This window comes from Mytilus trossulus, chromosome 10, assembly GCF_036588685.1.
Source record: "Mytilus trossulus isolate FHL-02 chromosome 10, PNRI_Mtr1.1.1.hap1, whole genome shotgun sequence".
NCBI lineage: Eukaryota > Metazoa > Mollusca > Bivalvia > Mytilida > Mytilidae > Mytilus > Mytilus trossulus.
In genome coordinates, this window is record NC_086382.1 from 10,930,205 (window position 1) to 10,953,245 (window position 23,041).

The following is a 23,041-nucleotide window of genomic DNA, read 5'->3' on the forward strand; positions in this document are numbered from 1 at the left end:
TAAAAATGAAAATATTTCAGGCAAAGATGACTTTAGGACAGCTTTCGATTTTTTTTTTGACTCGACCGATGAAAAATCTAAGATAGTACGTCAGATATTTAGTAAGAACCTCTTAAATTCTGTTAATCTTATAAGAAATAGATTTGATACAGTCCCAATATGGCCCACTTATTTCTAGATCAATATGGCCCCCCCTATTTCTAAATGAAATTTCAAATAAAGATTTATTGACCATTATCACACTACATAAAACCTTAAACAATTACTAAATAGGAAATAAGTCTCTTTGTACAAAATTAACAAATATCAGTGTTCTGGCACAACTTGTGATTTTCCTGTAATGTTCTGGAGAATAATAGTTGTATTGTACTGTTGTTTGTCTTTGCCGGTTTTTCGTTTTTTGCAACTTAGGAGTTTTAATATTTCTTTGGTATTTTCGACATCTATATTTCATCGTTTGACTGTGATAAAATTACCATTCTTTGGGGAGAAAAGTAAGCTTCCAAGTCTTCACCCAAAATAAAACAAATGCACAAAATTAAATTCTATAATTATCATGAATTTGTATTTTAAAAATTGTTTTCATTTTTTTCACACTTACAGTAAGCAGCTGTTCTTGAATTTCCTTCAGTAACATCTGTTGTATCCATAGCAACAGGTGAACTACTTCTAGGCCCAGGATCTGTCCTACAAATGGAGAAAAATATTTTTGAAAATTTTATCATATTAGAAGATGTAAAATCAGACATGAGATTTAAGTTACGCATTCAATTGGAAATTTATCTTGGATTGGGGTACCCAAATGATATCATGTATATATTTATTAGATGGAAATGTATCAGAAATATGTTTCCCCCTTCATTTATTTATTCAAATTCTTTCCACAAAATTCACCCTCATTAATGATGTACCTTTAACTATTACAAACTTTTTCTTGAAATACCCTTCATTATGTCCAAATCAAGACTTAATGTAAATGAAAAGATATTTTGATAATTAAATGCAAAGATTTGATCCTGACAATTCAAGCTTGACATCGTCAGCAAAATTCATTTAAATTTATAAATAAAATATCAAATGCATGCAAAATTTTAATTTGACAATTCTAACCTGGCTAAATCTGAAATACTGCTAAAATCGGCCCATTTCTCTTCTTCTTCTTCGTTTGTTGGTACTTTCCCTGTAAAATCTGCCCACTTTTCTTGTTGGCTGTCAGCTGAACTTGTTTGAGTTGAACTCCAAGGTGATGTATCCATGGCAACAGGTGTACCCTCCATTGGAGCTTCCTCAAAGTTGGCTGCCCAAGCTATATAAATAATAATTGAGGATAAGTTTGATTATTTAGATATGGTAAACATGGTAAATGCCAAAACAAGATTTTGCATCAAACAACAATCTGTTGTCAATTGTAGGCAAAGATAGACGACGTTAATTCATAAAATCTAATTAAATGCTAAGTAATAAGATTTTAATAATCTGTTGACACAGATATATGTCTCACCATATATATGAAGTTTTGACAGTTAAAGGCAAATGTTGAAATTAAAATAGCAATACTTTTAACATGTATATTTTACATATATATATTCATATTTCACTGGTAAGGTTTTTTACAATTCTATATGTTTAATCTACATTCAAATTTTCACTAGTAAGTTGCTTTTACAAATCTACAAGAGAAATCTTTATTTGAGTTTACACTGGTAAGTTTTTTTTACAAATCTATGAGTGAAATTTTCATTCAAGTCTTCACCAGTAAGTTTTTTTACAAATCTACGAGGAAAACCTTCCTTCAAAATTTTCACTGCTATGTTGCCTTTACAATTCTACAAGAGAAATCTTCATTCAAGTTTTCACTGGTAATTGTTTTACACAAATCTATGACGGAAATCACCTTTCAAATTTTCAGTGTTAATTTTTTTTTTTACCATGCTATGAGGAAACCTTTATTTATATTTTCACTGGTAAGTTTTTCTACTACTCTACCAGGGACACTTACCATCGTTAGCATCAACATCCATATTTTCACTGGTAAGTTTTTCTATGACTCTACCAGGGACACTTACCATCGTTAGCATCAACATCCATATTTTCACTGGTAAGTTTTTCTATGACTCTACCAGGGACACTTACCATCGTTAGCATCAACATCCATATTTTCACTGGTAAGTTTTTCTATGACTCTACCAGGGACACTTACCATCGTTAGCATCAACATCCATATTTTCACTGGTAAGTTTTTCTACTACTCTACCAGGGACACTTACCATCGTTAGCATCAACATCCATATTTTCACTAGTAAGTTTTTCTACTACTCTACCAGGGACACTTACCATCGTTAGCATCAACATCCATATTTGCACTGGTAATGTTTTCTATGACTCTACAGTGGACACTTACCATTGTTAGCATCAACATCCATATTTTCACTGGTAAGTTTTTCTACTACTCTACCAGGGACACTTACCATCGTTAGCATCAACATCCATATTTTCACTGGTAGGTTGCTGTACAATTTTACGAGGAGAGTCCAGCTCTTCCTCACTGTCAGTACTGGTATCACTAGAATCATCCTCCACTGTCTCAGCCATTCTTCTGTTAATAACAAATAAGTCATTTCTATTTAAATAGAGGTTTTTTTTCCACAAATAAATCATTTCTCTTAAGCATTCAAAAATAGTAATACATTTTTCTTTGAAGCCTTCTGAACAGTTCATTTGCTTGAGACAGATCTTTTGTTTTAAAGGTTTTACCACTAAAATATATTCACCTTTTTTCTTGGAACAAAAGTTCATTTTACACAGGGTAATCTAGATGAGTTTCACTGTTAAAACAATGCAGGTAGACTTTTATACAGCTGTTTAACATTTAAAATTATTCTTATGAAAATTTTCATAATTAAGTTTATTGTAAGAGGGTAAAACAATTAAATTATGGATGCAAAAAAATATCCTGTATTCAAAGGAAAACAAGAAACACAAAATCTCCTTAAAGGGTTCACCTTTCACAACCTTTAATAAATATTTCTAGATTTTCCAACTAATTGCAAGCCATTAATGTACATCTTATCAAATAGCATTATTGACTGATAAGCCTCTATGCTATATATGCAAAAATTCCATTGTTTTAAATAATTATGGTCTAAATTAGATTTCAAAGCCTTTTTCTACAAACCTAGAAGCTAAAACTCTAATCATATTTCTCAAAGATAATAATATTTTACAACAAAGATTGATTGCTTGAACATGTTTGTAAAATTAATCCTTACTATACCTCTCTCTCTCTTTCTCGTTATAAATATATTTAATAAATACTTTTCAAACTGAAATGCTCATTTCAAACTTTGAAGAGATTTAATCTTTATGCCAGTGTTCATATTTAAGTTTGCAGTTTAACTTTTATAAACAAAGAACAAATTTTCCATTGACAGTGACTATTTTTTTTTTTAAATAACAACAATAAAGCAGGGGAGGTTACTCATGCAGGTTTATCACAACTTGAAATTAAGCACATCTAAGGTTATAAAATGCAGTGTAAATTGTTTTTAATCATCACTTAATATAATTCACATTGTGAAAAAAATTGTATTACAGCTTATCTATAAATAAAAAGCATGCAAAACAAAACCTTGCTCCATTTGGTAACTTGATTGCAAACAGTTGGTTGGTGGAGTTTCAGTTTGTTAAATATATACTGGGATTTGATTGGACAATAAAAATTGACATACAATGTTGAACATAACCTTAAAATAAGTTTATTGTCCAATAAAATTCCAGTATAAAGTAAACAGACTGTAACAGACTCCCTACTTATTGTTTATAAACATCCAAACAAATATAGCAAGAAAGTTGATCAAAACTTTGCTTTGCATGCTTTTATAGAAAAGCTGTTATCAAATTGAAATATTTCTAAAGACATTGAAAGAATCAGCCAAATAAAAGATCACATAATTTGACAATAAAGTGACAGAGGTTAAAAACAATTACACGAAGCCACGAACCTGCTACGACATCAACTTACCCTGACCTTTTAGGTTGTTGTTGTTGTTGTTGAGCCTGCGGTGAAAACGTGATCTCTTTCTCCTCCCAGATATCCTCGTCACTGTCGTTATCGTCAAACTGCTGAATACGCTCATTGCATGCTTGTTCAAACATCGATACGCTCTGCTGCTGAAAAAAGTCACCATTTTAAACAATGATACTGGATTAAACACATTTTTACAGAGGTCATGTGTAAATTCAGAAGCTCAATCCCAGACTTTTTTGAAAAGTTTGTAAGTCAGCAGCCAAGTTTAAACACAAATAACGCCTTAAAAAATGTGTTTAAATCTTAAACATTTGAGCTTAACTATTTGTTATTTACTTTAACTTTCACTTTTTTAGGACCACACATTCCAAGAGTGTATATCACTCATGAATGTATCACTGTGATATCATTGGTTTCAAATCAGTTTCGTCAACATGGTCCATTAAGGTGTTAACCATGTGGGGAAATTCCAACAGACAAGTCTTATTCAATTATTTGTAAATATGCAAATCATATAACTATTGAAACATGAACATGACGGATGGGCTTTGCAATACAATTTTATTTTTTTTGAGAAAAATCAGTGATCGACAAATAATGAGGACCAATATTAGATAAAAAAATCTTTTCTGATTTAATTCTTAACGACTTTTTTTAAATGAAGAATCAAACATTAATTAACCTCTCACATGTAAAATTATAAAAGCAAAACATGTGACACTGGAGGCTTAAGTTATGATCATTTTCACTGATTTTTTATAATCAAAGATCAGGAGATCTATCATATTTTAAAAGTTAAACAGTTCTTTTTGTATTCTGTAAATGAAATAAGTGAAATAAATCCACAAGAAATGCCATCTGTAAGTGAGGAATACCGATACCAACACAACAAAATTTCCGTCAGATGAATTTCATTTTCAATGCAACTTCGTCACATTATGGACATATAAGTTTTATCAATTTTAGGAATCATGCAAAATACAACCCTTTCATTCATGCAGAATTTCCAAAACCATTTAGAAAAGTTTTAGGTAGATAATTCAGTTATTTTAACTTGTACCATGAATTGATTTCTTTATTTTTGAACTTCAGACATGTTACATGCAGTTTGTAGTTTTAAGAAACAGAACATCACAAAATCACCATCACCATCGCCCAGTGGAACCACTGACAAACAAACTTGCATAGTGACAAATTTGACAAGTTCCCCACACTTGAATGGGTTATCAGTAGTCCAAGGTGACAAAGGCCAATGCTCAATGTTTTAAAATATCTCAAAAAATAAAAACTGAATAATCTATCTGAGAATGAACTATTAATGAAAATCAACATGAAAAGAACCTCTTACTTCATTTTCTTCAAATTTACCCATGACGTCTTCAAATGCCTTGAAAATACAATTAATTATTATTGCCTTTAAAATACAATTTATCAAAAATAATAATCTTCCTGTACAAAACAAAAGCAGATTATCAGATTTTATTCATGGAAATACTTTTATCTTAATATACCACGTGAATATTTGTGTGCACACCTAAGTGTAAACTCTGCATAATTATCTTGATCCCTATATATGTTGTGTGTGTCTCTACACTCATTTTAATACTGGGTATATTTTGAGTGCATGTGTAAATAATAATCTTACAGTCGATATATTTTCTATTCTTGATAACTTGCCTGTATGTTGTGTGTGTGTATCTACACTCATTTCAATACTGTGTATGTTGTGTGTGTATTTACATTCATTTCAATACTGTGTATGTTTTGAGGGCATGTGTAAATGATAATCTTACAGCCAATATATTTTATTTCCTGTATGCTGTTAGTGTATCTAGATACATTTCAATTCTGTGTATATTTTGAGTGCATGTGTAAATCTTAATATTTTAGCTTATTTTTTTTTCAATTCTGTACAAGTGCATGTGTAGTTATACTCCCATTAGCCCGTATGTGAGAGTATGTATTTTAATAATGTTTACTTACAATGATATTAACAGCCTGTATATATAATTGTGTGTAAATAAATAAATGTTGAATAAAATTATCCTTTATTGTGATAGTGCATGTACATATGAGTGTAATACTGCATTGTATCACTAGCTTGATTGTTTTTAATAGTGAACATATATAATCTACACTTTTTTCAAAACATTGTATGTGTACATGTGCGTGTGTCAGGGCACTAAGCTCTATATCGTGCCTATATTTGTATAACTGGCCTGTAGGCTTTGTGTACATGTGTTTTTATATACATGTACAAGATTTAATTCAACATTTCAGTTTTGAAGGCAAGGGAGTCTTTTCAGCCCATAACCCTATTAAAATTTATCTATTTGATTGGTTGGGAAACCTCAAGTGAATCATGTTATTTTTAGAAATCCTGCATGACTTTAAATAATTTCTTTGGGAATGGAGCCTATATTGTCAGCCCAGAATTGCAATAATATTAATTCCTGACATGCTTTATATCTGTTGACCGTTTATTTGTGCGTCTATGACTACTGTACTGGAGAGTAATCCCATTTATCCTGCAAGTCCATTCATTTAATTAATCACAAAATACACTTACAGCTGATTCCTACCAGTGTGTAGGCTAAGGTAAACTTTCCTCCTTTAAGACTAGTCCGACAGATAACTAATCTATCTGTCTGTTGGACTAAGCTACTTTGAAAGGAGGGTAGTATACCTAACCTAATAATGACTTAAAGGTTCAGCTAAAAAGCAAGCTTTCCCCAAGATATTACCTTTGCCTACACACTCAATGAAATCAGCTGTAAGTATAATACCAGATTTGACCAACTATATATCATTATCTTGTGTATCATCAGCCAGAATGTATTGTGTAGTAAATGTATATGCATGTATACATGTATGTGAGTGTTTTTTAAATATTGTGTGTGTACATCGGAATATCACTTTCCTGTATGGTTTCAGTGTACATTTGCACGTGTGTTATACATATATTTGTAAGGCTTAGTATCGTGTTCTTACATCTATCACTAGCCTGTATGTTTTTGTGTACATTTATGTATGTACATATATTTGTACGTTTCAGTATTATGTACTTACATCTGTATCACTAGCCTGTATGTTGAAATCTATACTTGATATTCTTTCATTAAAAGAGGAACTGAAAATAGAATTAAATCAAAAACCTCAATGAAATTCAGAAGAAAAAAAAGTGGGAAAATGGAAAAAATGCTTAGCTTTAACATTAACTTCCAATTACTACATTGCACACTTGTCAAAGTTGTAGTTCACGGAAACCTACACTTTATAATTTTCCATTGAGGGTTATTTCACAAGTTATCATAAGTGAGGGTTTGATGGTACTAAATCAATGTTCAATGCATAATCATCACATGATAATTAAAAAATAAATAAAGTCAGTTGAATTAACTTGACTGATGGTCAAGAAATTTGGATTGCTATGTTAAAAGAGGCCATTAAAGAAAGCAGATGATTTACATGAGGAAGATTAACAACAAGAAATTGCAAGCATTTAGTGTTAAATAGTATATTCCTATTCATTCTTTCAAGTTCAGAAAACCAGAATTTTTAGCTGGGAATGAACGTAGTGTTGGGTGTGTTCAATCTGAAATTGAATTAAAGCTTACTCTATTTTATCGTCTTGTTCCACAAATTCTTCATCATTAAAACCAAATGTATCTATAAAATTACTAGTCATTTGTTGTAGTTGATGTTCTGAGAATGCCTGCAAATAGAAAAATAAGTATCACCAAATTGGTACATTTTCAAAGTCTTTCTGGTAACCACAAGATAAAATATTTAAAGAAATCTGTCTTTGTTGTATTTATTGAATCATTCTCCGCCTTTCTTTCGTATTTTGTTTTTATGTATTACAGTACATTCCGGTTATTTGCATAGCCTATTTGTCAGACGAAATTATGCAATAAAGCGGAGTATGCTTATATCCGAAATGACAAATTACGGAGTCCACGATAGTGCAGATCAGCAAAGAAGAAAGATGTACGTCCATAGTCCACTTACAACATAATGAATGCATATTTATTCTAATAAAAGTTATTTGTCTACTGTCATACATTTTATTTCATTGTGTATTCTTTCAATAAAGTTTATAAACACATTTTGTTTTTGTTTATTTATGTACCGACTTTTCCTTTACCTGAGATACGATAATAAAATTGTTCTAAAAATAGATTTGTTTCTATGACCCGGATGTACAAATTAAATTGTTACGCTTTGTTTAAAACAAACTGTTTAACAATACTACACAGTTTATAATCATTGTAAACAATAATTGTGTAATGAACTGCCTTTGATATTCAGTATTTACCAATTACACAGTGATGTGACACTGTTACTTTAACACCGCTAGTTTCGTTTATGCAAAGCAGTTAACAGGTGATGGGGCCATGCACGGGTTATTTGCTGGACACGAGTGTTGAAAGTGAGAAAATATAATAATCAGAAGTTAATTTTCTTTTAGAAAAATATTAAAAAGGAAAGATTGATGTATAAAATTCTTCAACCATATATAAATGCCCTGTAATATTTAACATAAATGTAGATCACCCAAGCTGAATTACGAAATTACACATTGGATAATGATCGATAATTAGCAGGCGTTAATGTTTTAAAAATTCACCCAAAATATAATCTATGAACAATGTTTGAAATCCAATCAATAATTAACACCTTTTGAGATAGAAGATCATAGAATGGTTGTGTTATTACAACAATCAGCTGATTGACATTTTTATGACCTCGAGGCTTAAAATAGAATATGGGAAACTTTACCTGTGTACACATCGAGGCCTTTTCTATAATCATATAAACACGAAAGATACTGTTTTAAAACTTTATTTGAATAACACACAAGTAAATGTGAAATAATAATGAAAATTATGATGCATTCAAGAAAAATATACTTACCAAATTGCCGTTTCCGGTCAAAAATCTCGTCAGTTTTAACTGAGCATATCTAGCTGGCGATTATTTTCTATGCAATAAACCGAAATGCCACTTGTAAGGCTATGCATATAACCGGACAATTTAACATTAGGTGAATGGGAAATGGTTTTGTGCAGGAGAAATGTATGCAATTAACCGAATTATGCTATTAAGCGGTATGCAATTAAGTGGAATCGACTGTATATCTAATTTCATGTACCCCTATATATCTATGTAATGTGTAATTCCAGAATATTTTGTATGAATTCTTACTATTTAAGAATTGAATGCTTCTTTTTGTACCTTTATTGGGGTGTAAAAACGTTGACCGAAGTACATTTTGTATGAAGCGCGGAAGTTACAAAAAGAAGCATTCAATACTTATAATTACATTTTTTAGCTTGGAACATGAAAAGACTAATTTTGTCAATTTTTTGTTTAATTCACCTGTGCACTTTATTGTTTGACCTCGTGCTATCATAATCAAAAAGTTTCATAGTGTAATGCAATTGCTGAAGGAATAACATGTGATGTGCAGTTAGCTAATCAGAATAATGTATTATAATGAAACATACATCTAATGTAATTATTGGCAAATATAACTAGAGGCTCTCAAGAGCCTGTATCGCTCACCTGATTCTACCTGCGTTTTTGAAATCATATAAAAAAAAGATAAAATTTGGCTACAAATTAACAACACTTGGCCAGAACCTCATAAGGAAAGAAACATTTATGCTATGTTTGGTTTCATTCAATTCAGTGGTTCTCTAAAAGAAGAAATTTGTATGTATTTCCCATAGGGTCCTATGTTAAACTAAGTCCCCTCTATGGCGACCATCTAGGAAGTTGGATTGGCGACAAAGTAACAACACTTGGTCGGCTTCTCATTAGGAACATTCATGCTATGTTTGGTTTCATTCTATTCAGTGGTTCTCTAGAAGAAGTCATTTATATGCATTTCCCATAGGGTCCTTTGTTAAACTTAGTCCCCCGCTGGCGGCTATCTTGGATGATGGATCAGCTACAAAGTAACAACACTTGTTCAGCACCTCATAAGGAACATTCATGCCATGTTTGGTTTCATTCCATTCAGTGGTTCTCTAGAAGAAGTTATTTGTATGCATTTCCCTTAGGGTCCTATGTTAAACTAAGTCCCCCGTTGGCGGCCATCTTGGATGATGGATCGGTAACAAAGTAACAACACTTGGTCAGCACCTCATAAGGAACATGCATGCCATATTTGGTTTCATACCATTTAGTGGTTCTCTAAAAGAAGTCATTTGTATGCATTTCCCATAGGGTCCTATGTTAAACTAAGTCCCCTGCTGGCTGCCATCTTGGATAATGGATCGGCTACAAAGTAACAACACTTGGTCAGCACCTCATAAGGAACATCCATGCTATGTTTGATTTCATTCCATTCAGTGGTTCTCTAGAAGAAGTCATTTGTATGCATTTCCCATAGGGTTCTATGTTAAACTAAGTCCCCCGTTGGCGGCCATCTTGGATGATGGATCGGCTACAAAGTAACAACACTTGGTCAGCACCCCATAAGGAACATTCATGCTATGTTTGGTTTCATTCCATTTAGTGGTTCTCTAGAAGAAGTCATTTGTATGCATTTCCCATAGGGTCCTATGTTAAACTAAGTCCCCCGCTGGCGGCCATCTTGGATGATGGATCAGCTACAAAGTAACAACACTTGATCAGCACCCCCATAAGGAACATTCATGCTATGTTTGGTTTTATTCCATTCAGTGGTTCTCTAGAAGAAGTTATTTGTATGCATTTCCCTTAGGGTCCTATGTTAAACTAAGTCCCCCGTTGGCGGCCATCTTGGATGATGGATCGGTAACAAAGTAACAACACTTGGTCAGCACCTCATAAGGAACATGCATGCCATATTTGGTTTCATACCATTTAGTGGTTCTCTAAAAGAAGTCATTTGTATGCATTTCCCATAGGGTCCTATGTTAAACTAAGTCCCCTGCTGGCTGCCATCTTGGATAATGGATCGGCTACAAAGTAACAACACTTGGTCAGCACCTCATAAGGAACATCCATGCTATGTTTGATTTCATTCCATTCAGTGGTTCTCTAGAAGAAGTCATTTGTATGCATTTCCCATAGGGTTCTATGTTAAACTAAGTCCCCCGTTGGCGGCCATCTTGGATGATGGATCGGCTACAAAGTAACAACACTTGGTCAGCACCCCATAAGGAACATTCATGCTATGTTTGGTTTCATTCCATTTAGTGGTTCTCTAGAAGAAGTCATTTGTATGCATTTCCCATAGGGTCCTATGTTAAACTAAGTCCCCCGCTGGCGGCCATCTTGGATGATGGATCAGCTACAAAGTAACAACACTTGATCAGCACCCCCATAAGGAACATTCATGCTATGTTTGGTTTTATTCCATTCAGTGGTTCTCTAGAAGAAGTCATTTGTATGCATTTCCCATAGGGTCCTATGTTAAACTAAGTCCCCCGCTGGCGGCCATCTTGGATGATGGATTGGCTACAAAGTAACAACACTTGGTCAGCACCTCATAAGGAACATTCATGCCATGTTTGGTTTATTTCCATTCAGTGGTTCTCTAGAAGAAGTTCAAAATTTAAATTGTTAACGACGACGACGACGGACGACGGACGCCAAGTGGTGAGAAAAGCTCACTTGGCCCTTCGGGACAGGTGAGCTCAAAATATTATATCACCTGTTGTAATGCTGCATCAGCTGGGAATGGAAGGTCTCTAAAGTCAGCATCATCATCCTCACTACTGGAGGCTAGATTGTGACCACTTATCTGAAAAAATAATCTCAATAGTGATCACATATTGTTTTTTTCTAGGTTATGATTAGGACTATATATCTTCATGGGTTTATAAAAGCAATGGAAATTTAAATATTTGAATATTTCTAGTAGCCCATTGTTATATGATTTAGCAGCTAGAATGTGTCCGTAGTACAGGAATGCCTCACTCACACTATCATTTTTATGTTCAGTTGACTGTGAAATTGGAGTCAAAAATTTAATTTGGCATTTGAATTAGAAAGATCATGTCATTAGGAACATGTGTACTAAGTTTTCAGATGATTGGACTTCGAACTTCATCAAAAACTAACTGGAAAAAAACTTTAAACTTGCACTATTATTTTAAATGTTCAGTGGACTGTTAATTTGGGGTCAAAAATCTAATTTGGCTTTTAAATTAGAAAGATCATATCATAGGAAACCTGTTTTAAATACTCACCAATTCTACTGCATTCCTTTTGTTTATATCTAAAAGAGCACCTGTTACAAAAGATTCCCATTTTTCTTTATATTCTTCTGGAGTTTCTACAACAAACAAATTGTATGATTAGGGTCATATCATGCTCCCTTCTAATCAGTATTGTTGATCTGCACAAATAATTCACACACTGGATACTTTGGTGTAATAAAAATGATCCTGAACCAAACTTAATTTATCCATGCATATGGAAATCATATGTATTGCCATACAATGGTGGTTTTGTTTTGCCTTTCCAGCTCTGCATTCCTAAGAAATCTGATTTCAGTGTTTTTTTGTGTAAATAGCATAAGGATAGGACAACACAAAATCTGTCATTAAGTACCATACATGGCCAAAACTGTTTGATAGGTCATGTTACTTTTCTTTAATATACTGTTGATTCATTTATTTTCTTGGGTACCAATTTTCATGGATAAAGGAAAACTTGTATGATCCTGGATATTTAATTTCATGGTTTTGCTAAGGTCTGCGCACAAGCCAATGAAAATTTATTATTTGTTGACCATTTAATTTCGTGGTTTACCTTCACCCATGAAAATTGGTATCCAACGAATAATAATGAATCTACAGTTAAAATAATACAAACAGTAGGAAAATATGATGCCATAATAACTGTAATCAAGAATAGTATATTACAGTGAAACCTGTTTAAACCGAACCCTGAATAAACCGGAAACCTGTCTAATCCAAACTTGTTCTGAAGACATATCATATCACATTTTATGCATTGTGAACCTGATGAAACCGAATACCTCCCAAAACCGAACAAAATCTCAAGTTCCAAAGGGTTTGGTTTAGTCAGGTTTTACTGTACCATTAAAATTTAAAGCTTTTAGTTTGGTATGGATGTGAAAAAAGTTTTTAATTACATTCAAATATGTGTTTCACAATCTAAGAAAAATAAGGACATGCAATAGTATACATTGTCTTAAGCATAGAAAGATGGGGCATACCACTGTACTTACCACTTATGTATTCTTTAACTAGTTCACAATTTTCCCCTTTTTCTACAACAGCAACAATTTCATTGGCTATTTTAGTCAGATGACCCATGTAGCCTCGTCTTCTACCCTTGTCTCGACTTCTACAAAAGAAAAATTACCTTCAGAAATACAGATCTATTTCAGGTCTATAATTTGTTATCAAATATTCTGTTTGGCAAATACTAGTAAACACTGGGTTATTCTTTGAAGTAACATTTGGGAATAAACAAATAGCAATGACTGGGGTTTTACAATTGATACCCTTATTTTTGGGTACACAAGTCCATATATTATGTTTACTGTATGTAGGAAGAACAAAATTATCAGCCAGCATCATAAATGGCATGTCATTTAATGTATTTTAATGTTATATTTCACCGTAATGGATGAAAATCTGACTCTGAATCTACATGTTTTATTGTTTTTGTAAAAACCTTTCAGTTTCATCTCTATAACTACATTTAAATGATATATCTTTCGAACATATGAGTATATAAGTGTAATTTTTTTTTACATGTAATTTTATATCTGGAAGCTTTTTTTCTTTTTTTCTTGCAAACCTCTTTCAATATGCAGGTAATCCAAAGGAGGAGGGATAATTTACACGATGCCTTACCATCCAGCCCTCAATGCAGTCTATTGAAATGGTCGCCTGTGCGACTGACGACCAAAAATTTATATCTGGTGGCCATTTTGGATATAAGAATTTCGAAGATCTGGCAATTTAAAAAAATGTCTGAGCATTTGACAGTTTCACAAATTTATACTGTATTTCAAGTGCCTTTCAGATTTGAGCTTCATCTTAACGGCGCTTTCAGGCAATTGGAGGTCATTTATAAGCACCAAGTGAAAATGGCTCAGATCCATCTATTTTTGCATTTTGCCCTTTGACTATTACATGCTGTTAGAAAGAAACCCATAAGCATTTGTAGGTTGTGTTTTTTGAAAGCACATGGTCAAGACTTGTCTTGATTTCCTTAGATGAAACCAGGTCGGCTACAAATTTGTAACTTGTGTTCTCATAGTCTACAACATAGATTCAATCAAATACCTAATATAATTTCACAAACGATTTCAGATGTTCACTTGACCTATTGGGCAATCACCAAGTGCTTCTACAAAAGTTTGCTGAGAATTTTTTTTACTATATATTTATATATATATATTTGACAACAAAACTTACTGTTGCTGATCATTTTCTTCCCATACATCTAGTATTTTTTGTAATATATTAAATTCTGCAAATAACTGAAAATAAACAAAATACCTTGAATATATATTTTTTTTCTCAGAAAATGTATTTTTTTTTTTAATTTATAATCTTTTCAAACTCAAAATAAACAATTGAATACAATTGTAGTTCATTAAATAATACACTTTGCTGGTTCAATATCAGAGTTAACATCAAACTTTGCAACATTTATTATGTTTATATATCTCTTTTATAACAAAACTATGTTAACAGAAGGGATATTTATTATGAAGTCCGATTTTTAAATCCTGTCGTCGAAATTAGCACAGGTCAGACAGGACAAAATATATTTGTTCCTGTTGATATTTGGTAATTTTGTATTAAATACATTTCTAGATTATAAATTTGTAGAATTATCAATTTTGTCTTGTAAATACCAAACCTTAATTTCTATGACTGTATATATATGTTAATGACAATAATCAAATTTAATCTTTAGATACAAGTGCAAGTTTCTAATAACAAAAAGTCACATTACAAAAGTCACATGACAAAGTCACACACATACTGAAGTAAGACTTACTTGTGCTAATAAAGGGTGCTCTTTTTTACCCTCAACTTCCACAGGAGAATTATAGAGTATTGTATTTACACATTGTGTTACATGTACATGTACAAAATTATTCCAAACATACTGAAAAAATAAATCCTGAAAAGAAAAAAAAAGAGAAAAGAATTAACTTGTCACAATTGAGTCAAAAATAATAAGTGTAAAGACATAACAATTGAACAACTTTTGAATTCGATAGATATACATTTGATAAGCTGTTTAGAGATATAATACAAATCTATCCAAGCTAAGTAAGTTTATATCTAAATATTCAAAATCAAGTCAAACTAGAAGTAACAACACCTAGAAGTGACTACAAAGCCTATCTAAAAAAAAAAACGCTAACGTAGTAGTCACCTGACATATCAAATCATTTCTTAAGACACATCTCTCCGCAAAACATAGGAATCCAAAACAAAATATTGTTTCGACAAACATATGATAGATAGTTGACAAATAAATGGATGATGAAAATAAAAAGTTGACATGGTGAATGCAACAAACCACAGTCACTATGAGTTGAAGTATTACAAGGTTCCTAACTGTTTTTTGTGCATGATTTTTTTCCATGCAGTTTCCCTGTCATTTAAACATCTAGCATGCAATCAAAATTACAAAAAATCCATAGTTTGTCTTGATTAACAATCTGTTATTTTATATGATTTTTTTCTTTAAATAATTCAAAAGTTCAAGTGTGGCATAATGCCTATCTTACACTGACAAGATTCCCTAGTTTGCCTTAACAATCTGTTATTTTATATGAATTTTTTCTTTAAACAATTAAATAGCTCAAGTGTGGCAAAATATCAATCTTACAAATACAAATACTTACAAATAAAACACCAATGGTCCCTAAATTAGCTAATTCTATGTTGACAGAATGTGTATTGGTTAAAACTAAAGCTGAAACTAATCTGGCAATCTGTAACCGTGTGTTTCCTAAAGGAGGTTCTAAAGTGCCTATAGTTGTTGGCATTGAAGTGAAGCGTTGCTGAAATACAAATAAATCTCCCATCATTAATATATCATGACTTCTATACTGACCAGTAAATTTTTCATTTTACTAGAGAAAATTTTACATAATGCTACAAAAAACTTGTTTCAATATTCTGGTTTTATCAGCAATCTATCACTCTGAAATTATTATAACAAATGATTGAAATTGCTTATTGTAATGAATGTTACAGTTATCCTTCTCATTAGGCCCTATTCAACAAAAGTTTCTTTTCTGTTGGAATAATGTCATGAATACTGTTTTTCATTTAATATAATAATTTCAGAGTGATAGATTGATGTAAAATTTTAGATTCATTTGTAGTGAACTCAAATTACCTAGCTCAAAGGCCAAGTTTATCTTGCCTTTCATAAAGTTATGGCCTTTGAGCTAGGTAATTTCATTACACTACAAACAAGTGAAACTGCGAGCTACTGCTCACTGATGATACCCCCGCCGCAAGTGGATAATATTAATAGTGTAAAAATATGCAAGTGTTCGGTAAACAGGAAGTTGTCAAGTGATGAATGTAAATACGCATCACACGGTATAGCTGACTTATATAAATCCTGAAACCAAATTTCAGAAATCCTTGTATTGTAGTTCCTGAGAAAAATGTGACGAAAATTTTCAACTTGGCTATCATGTGTAAAATCATACAAGTGTTCGGTAAACAGGAAGTTGTCGAGTGATGAATCTGAAAACGCAGCACACGGTATAGCTGACTTATATAAATCCTGAAACCAAATTTCAGAAATCCTTGTATTGTAGTTCCTGAGAAAAACGTGACGAAAATTTTCAACTTGGCTATCATGTGTAAAATCATACAAGTGTTCGATAAACAAGAAGTTGTCAAGTGATGAATCTGAAAACGCATCACACTGTATGGCTGACATATATAAAAGTTGATACCAAATTACAGAAAGGGTGGATGTGTAGTTCCTGAGAAAAATGTGACGAAAGTTTCATGGGACAGACTGACTGACGGACGGACAGACAGAGGTAAAACAGTATACCCCCCCCTTCTTTAAAGCGGGGGTATAATAAAATAAATGCATTCTACTGATACCAATAGCATGCCCTCTCAGCCTGGACTCCACATTTCTTTCAGAAAAGTATATTCTTTTTCTTAGTACAAAGTAATCAGAAATCTGATATTATCTACTGCTAGCTTGACTAACCTGAGGAGGTTCCACCAATAAATTATGAAAATCTTTTAACCTAGGAGTGACTGCTAATAAAACATTGCTAACGCCTTGTGCTAAACGATCCGTGTCTATGGAAGCAAGGTGCTCTTGTGAACCTTCAGGGCTGAAAATGAAACATGTAAATCAATTTAATGAAAACAAGAAGTACAAAATACAGCAACTGATTTAACGAATCAAAAAGTTATCAGCTTCATCAAAATAATATGAGAAGATGAAAATTCATACGAAGTTGCTATTTTGATCAGCTAAGGAATTATAAAGTTCTATGCAACATTTTGTGTTGATGACCGATCTTTGATGCTCTCAGTTGAATTTGTTCACAATTTTCTATTTCTTTCTAATATAATTGAGTTTTTTTTAGACTGTATGGCATTTTCATCTATTTTTTGTGAGCTTGTAGTTAGGCCAGACTTGTTTTATTATCTGTTTAACGAGATCCGCCGACTCCACATTGTCCGATTTCAGAATAAAAATAAAAGTAGTGCTTCCTACTTTTATTTTTATTTCTTCCGCCGACTGTAACGAAATCCTCAAAAAAAAAAAAAATACGAGTTCGGGTCTGCGATTATTAATTTATCTCTTGTCGCATGGTCAAACAAAACGGCGACTTCCGGGAAGGGACCGTTTCCTCGTTTTTTTACATTAAACTTTAAGTCCGATCACTAGAGAGAAGTTCGTGTTCACTCACATTTGTTAAGTGTAATAGAGATGAGGCAATCGGGGTTATGTTGTCCAATGAGTTACCGGAAGATGTTGGCATCAGCCGCATTATAACCAACGCTGTTGAACCTGACATGCCGGTCAACGTTTTGGACGAGTTTGGGTTTATATTTTTCCTTTGAAGTAGTATCGTAGATATAGGAAGATGTGGTGTGAGTGCCAATGAGACAACTCTCCATCCAGATAACAATTTAAAAATTAAACCATTATAGGTTAGTATGCATATAAAAATAGTATCAAAGATATCAATTAAAATCAATAATGCTTTTTGAATTTTGTGTGTGGATGGGACCAAATCATTTGAAAAACCACTTTTTTTATTCACGTTCACCCCCTTTCACTTTCGAACCCTACAGGAGGGGGAGGACAGGGGGGTACCCTTCTCCCACCCCATTTCTCCTTTCTCCTACCCCTGTTCTCCTTTCTCCCATTAGAATAAAACATCTCCTTTTGATATTTTTTCTTGAAATATTAGATCATTTTTTAAAAGGAGATATTTTATTTTTTCTCCTTTCTTCAACTTTTTCTCCTTTCTCCTACCCCCTTTCTCCTTTCTCTCACCCTCTTTCTCCTTTCTCCTACCCCCTTCCTCCCTGTCTCCCTTACCCCTGTCCTCCCCGTCCTACAGTACACGTTTGCACCCTACACTGGAATAAAACTTAGGAAACTCAAGCTGGTAGCCCAGACCAAATTATTCCTAAAAGATGTTTGTATTTTGAACCAAATTTTATCAAAATTTTAGTAGCCCAGCTCACAATCTAGAGGTCTGTTTTCTTCCATTGTTCTTGTATTTTGATAAATTCTTAAAAAAAAAAAAAAAAAAAAGGTCACTTAGATTGGTTTTATTTTTATTTTTAGTGTCGACTGGACCAATTTTGCACTTTTTTTTTTTTTTTTATTTCGTCCCCTCGACCCTATTTTTTTACAAATTTTCTCGTTAAACAGATAATAAAAAAAGTCTGGCCTTATAGGCTTTTGTCTCATTAAATTTGACCACAATCTCAAATTACTTGTTTTTTTCGTTAAAATAAATGTCCCAACAGGAACCTAAAGTGTCTCCAATACTTTAGCTGGGCCAACAAAAATAAGCGTCTTAATTCTTACTGACATGATTGACAGATCTGTTAAACTCACCTTTGTTTCCTAAATTCTAACAGTGTTTGTATCACAGAAAGACCATTAACTATAACAGATTCGTTCTTGTCTTGCCCTAACATATTAGTTAATAATTTAGCTACAGTTTCTTCCCTGAAATAAAAGATCATTGAAATATTAGGTTCTGAAAAAAAAACACCCTGAAAATATATATATATATCAATTAAAGATATGAATGATGTCAATGATTACATTGTGAACAAATAAATGAATTTAACAGCAGCACTTAATTTAAGTTATTTTAGTGTGCTTTTAAGTGGGTAATTTGTTTATTATATAGTGACTTTCAAACAAGAAAACAATGAAAAATCTATAAAATATAGTTATGTGTTGTGTTGCTACAGAAATAATAATTATTATTGGTGTTTTTTGTTCATTTTTCACTGAAGTGTAACGACCTCTCTACTTTTTCTCATATTATAAATAAGCAGCTTGGTAATTTGGAAAAAATCAGAAGCAAGCTCATATAAAATTGACCTCCGTCCTCATTCAAAAACATCTACACAAACAACTTTGCTACTATTTGATAAACAACTAAATTATATTAGTGCAGACCTCGTGTATTCAGTTATTATTTTTTTTCATTTTTCTTTGATCAATTTATAGGCAACAGTAAATATAGGAACAGGGTTTCAGTTTCTTTTTTTAATATTGGATCAATAATTTGAATAACTATTGATAGTCTTACAATAGGTAGTAAACAAAAGTAATATCAATTTTATGACCCACTTAACCTCATATATTCCATAACACATACCAAGAAACTCAAGAAGGCACAGTATAATCTCAACAATGGGTGAATTTCAAACATTATACCATTTTTAAAGTGCTTTATATGGATACCAGGAATATTTAAATGGAACAAAACTGAAAATATTTTTTTTCTTCTGTTTTGCACACTTACTGTTCTACTGTGGACAGGAGTGGATTTTCTTGATTCAGTTGCTCACGACCTAATCTCACAATATCACATAATGATTGTGCACTGTTACAATGTACCTGTAAAAGTAAAAAGAACGAGTTGTATTGAAAATGTCATATCATGGAACTATGGCCAGGAAAAAAATCTGTAGGTCAAATGTTTATTGAATTATATTTTGCCTGCACATATAACTTTTCAAGTTAAATTAGGAAAAACCAAATACTTTGTACTTTATACTTGAAAGGGCTATAGACCAAAAAATATTTAAATCAGGGAGCACATTTAATACTGGAATATACTATATGAATCTATCCACATTTGTTATGTGCATGCAATCCATTTGATGATGCTGTTTGTTGTCTGCAATATCTGCTAGTCTGTTTAATAATTTTAGCCCTTTCTGACATTTCAGTTTTCCATCTTGAATTGTTTCACATTTTTTCATGACAGCCTTTTAAACCTTACTATACAGACTAGGTTATGCTCATTGTCATAGGTAGTTATGGTGATCAATAGTTGCTTAACTCAATGTCATTAGTAGATAGTAGTCCCATTGACAATTCATAATATTACCAGATCTACTTATTTATATCTGTGAATCAATGCAAATTTTACAGAAAAAAATATTTGCTTGTTTAAAAAATCTCAAATACTGTAGTTCCCTAATATTTTAAGAAATTAACTATTATTTTAAATGAGGATTTCATGGTTATATAAGAACCATGATTATAAGTTTGATTTAAGAATTTCAGCAAAATAAATTTTGGCTCTGGTGAATATGCCTCATTGACAATCATATCATCTCCTTTCTTTATATGAAAACAAATATCCACAATTTCTTTTTCTCTTCACATCAACATCAAAAAGTCTTCAGGAAACACTTAAAACTAACAAGTTATATCGAATCCTAGAGTAAATTTTTCTAATTTAAAAAATCCAGATTTTTTTTGTACCTCCTCATCTTCTCCAGCTACAAGGCAGTCAACCAGTCGTTCTACTATCTGTTTCTCATTTAACCACTGAAAAATAATATATCATATCAAATAATTTACCAATGATTAATGGCAATCACTGAGAGTTAAATATCTACAAGTGAGTAAAAGAGTAACATTATGTTACATATAGGATACAAGTAACAAGTCACAATTTTTCTTTAAACCACTGAAATGCATCATTTTACAAATTCAATATTTTTTCTCTTGTTAAAATTCCGATGCAAAAGACTATGATGATCATTATCTTGGTTTAACTTTAAAAGTTGCGATCACAAAATCAGATCAAGTTATAGCACGCCATGTTATGCAAAGTTATCCACACTCAACAGACATTGACAAAAATTTAATACTCAGTTGGTAAAACAAAAATCCCAAGTATCAACAACAGAAAATGAACACCATGTAGATAAAAAAAAGTTGCTTACATTTTAAAGATTAAAACATGCCATAAATACTGATGCTGTGTCATACATATAATATACAAAGTCAGTTCCCTACAGAAGATTTTCCAAATTAACAAGTTCACTGTGTTATACAAAACAATTTTTCTTGGAGTTCGGTATTTTTATTATTTTGCTTTTTTATGTCTTTAACATTCACTACAGCTAGACTCCTTAATCAAGTCCAACCATTTTTGTTTCATACAGATTAAATAAACAACTCGATTATATTATTCATTAATGACAATTATAGCCTACCTCAACAACTGCTCTTTTAAGTTCTATCCATTCTATACAAGTCAACAACCGTAATAACAAGTCCATTATTGCTGATGTACCAATGTGGTGAAGTAGTTGTCCTATAAAATCTTCTCGTGACTTTAAAAATTCAAAAATCTGGAAAAAAAGAAACTTCATCAGAAGTCATTCCAAAGGTCTGCAAATTTGTAATAACATTCTTGAATCATAGGATAGACCAAAATTATATTATTTTACCACAACTATTAGCTTATAAGTTTTTAATTAATTATCTTGTTTCAAAAACTAGCTTTTTAAATTGACTCTTTAGAATTGTATTAAGGTGATCATGGTAACTCTTGAAAGACCATAAATGCAGTTCTTCATATTAACAATCATCATGTAAGATTAAATATGATAAAACATATATCATCTTTTAAAAAAAAGAAGCTTAACCCAGATTGAATTAGAAATTTTTACAAAGACTTTCATTATTTCATTGGGTTTGCAAACATTCAGTCTCATTCTTCATACAGACAGCATAGTTTGTATTCTGCATTTCCTTTCCTGAAAGTGCACTGGGGGTGGGAGGAAGTTTAAATCAGCACCCTCTACCCAGACATATGTAAATGAGAATCTTAGTGCAACATAGTGTGAAAAGTTGGTCTGATACCCTTCACTCATGTATTAGTAATGAAAAGTGCATCCTCCTCCTGCATACATTTTTTCTTGAAACCCGAAGACAAAATCTTACCATTTCACTTTTCCTAGTGATAAGTAATCCCATTACTTTACTGAAGAAACTAGCTAACAATGGGTTGAGAGGTTTCTCTCCCTCTAAAAAGCTATACAGTTTGATGACTAATTCTTCTGTTCCTGCCAGAGCATCTGTAATCTGTTGGACGTCGGAGGTTAACAGTTCACATGCTGTATTTGGAAATCTGTTGGAAAGAAAATACAAATTCAGCACAAGTTTCACATGGAACAAATAATTCATGAAGCAAGCTGGAAATTTGGATTATTCAGAGCTGATCCAATCATCCAATGTGTAGTAGTATGTGTGTGTGAATTCACTTTTCTTACATGTGACACCAACACCAGTTGAAGGATGCAGTAAATTTTATAACTTTGCATGCATATAAGAGCCATCGTCAGAGCCAGCTATGTCTGACTATACATAAGATGTTAGCTCAATGTTTAAGGCTTTAATTTGATCTTTATTTATGAATCCATTTCATTATGATTCTGAAAGAAAGTTCTCTCACTGGCAATTAAGTATCATCTCATTTTTTCTTATATCTTATGCCCTTACAGTTGGTGTCAGTTAAAC

The 23,041-nt window shown here is 32.2% G+C and overlaps 1 protein-coding gene across 7 annotated transcripts in view; it reads right to left on the minus strand.

Annotated features, from left to right (window-relative positions):
* Window positions 1–23,041, minus strand: part of LOC134686843 (serine/threonine-protein phosphatase 6 regulatory subunit 3-like) — a 49,541-nt gene that overhangs the window by 22,630 nt on the left and 3,870 nt on the right. For 2 of the 7 annotated variants that reach the window (XM_063546646.1, XM_063546647.1), the window contains exons 5-23: window positions 22,466–22,652; window positions 21,733–21,870; window positions 20,993–21,058; window positions 20,022–20,116; window positions 19,097–19,210; window positions 17,216–17,345; window positions 15,873–16,031; window positions 15,014–15,139; window positions 14,422–14,486; window positions 13,221–13,339; window positions 12,214–12,299; window positions 11,676–11,765; window positions 7,645–7,742; window positions 7,097–7,157; window positions 5,376–5,414; window positions 4,022–4,170; window positions 2,469–2,596; window positions 1,111–1,306; window positions 602–687 (exon numbers count right to left, since the gene is read on the minus strand). In XM_063546646.1, the coding sequence (XP_063402716.1) occupies window positions 602–687; window positions 1,111–1,306; window positions 2,469–2,596; window positions 4,022–4,170; window positions 5,376–5,414; window positions 7,097–7,157; window positions 7,645–7,742; window positions 11,676–11,765; window positions 12,214–12,299; window positions 13,221–13,339; window positions 14,422–14,486; window positions 15,014–15,139; window positions 15,873–16,031; window positions 17,216–17,345; window positions 19,097–19,210; window positions 20,022–20,116; window positions 20,993–21,058; window positions 21,733–21,870; window positions 22,466–22,652 (2,132 nt within the window). The remainder of the gene's footprint in view (window positions 1–601; window positions 688–1,110; window positions 1,307–2,468; window positions 2,597–4,021; window positions 4,171–5,375; window positions 5,415–7,096; window positions 7,158–7,644; window positions 7,743–11,675; window positions 11,766–12,213; window positions 12,300–13,220; window positions 13,340–14,421; window positions 14,487–15,013; window positions 15,140–15,872; window positions 16,032–17,215; window positions 17,346–19,096; window positions 19,211–20,021; window positions 20,117–20,992; window positions 21,059–21,732; window positions 21,871–22,465; window positions 22,653–23,041) is intronic. The other 5 variants (XM_063546648.1, XM_063546649.1, XM_063546653.1 and 2 more) reach the window with 5 other exon arrangements.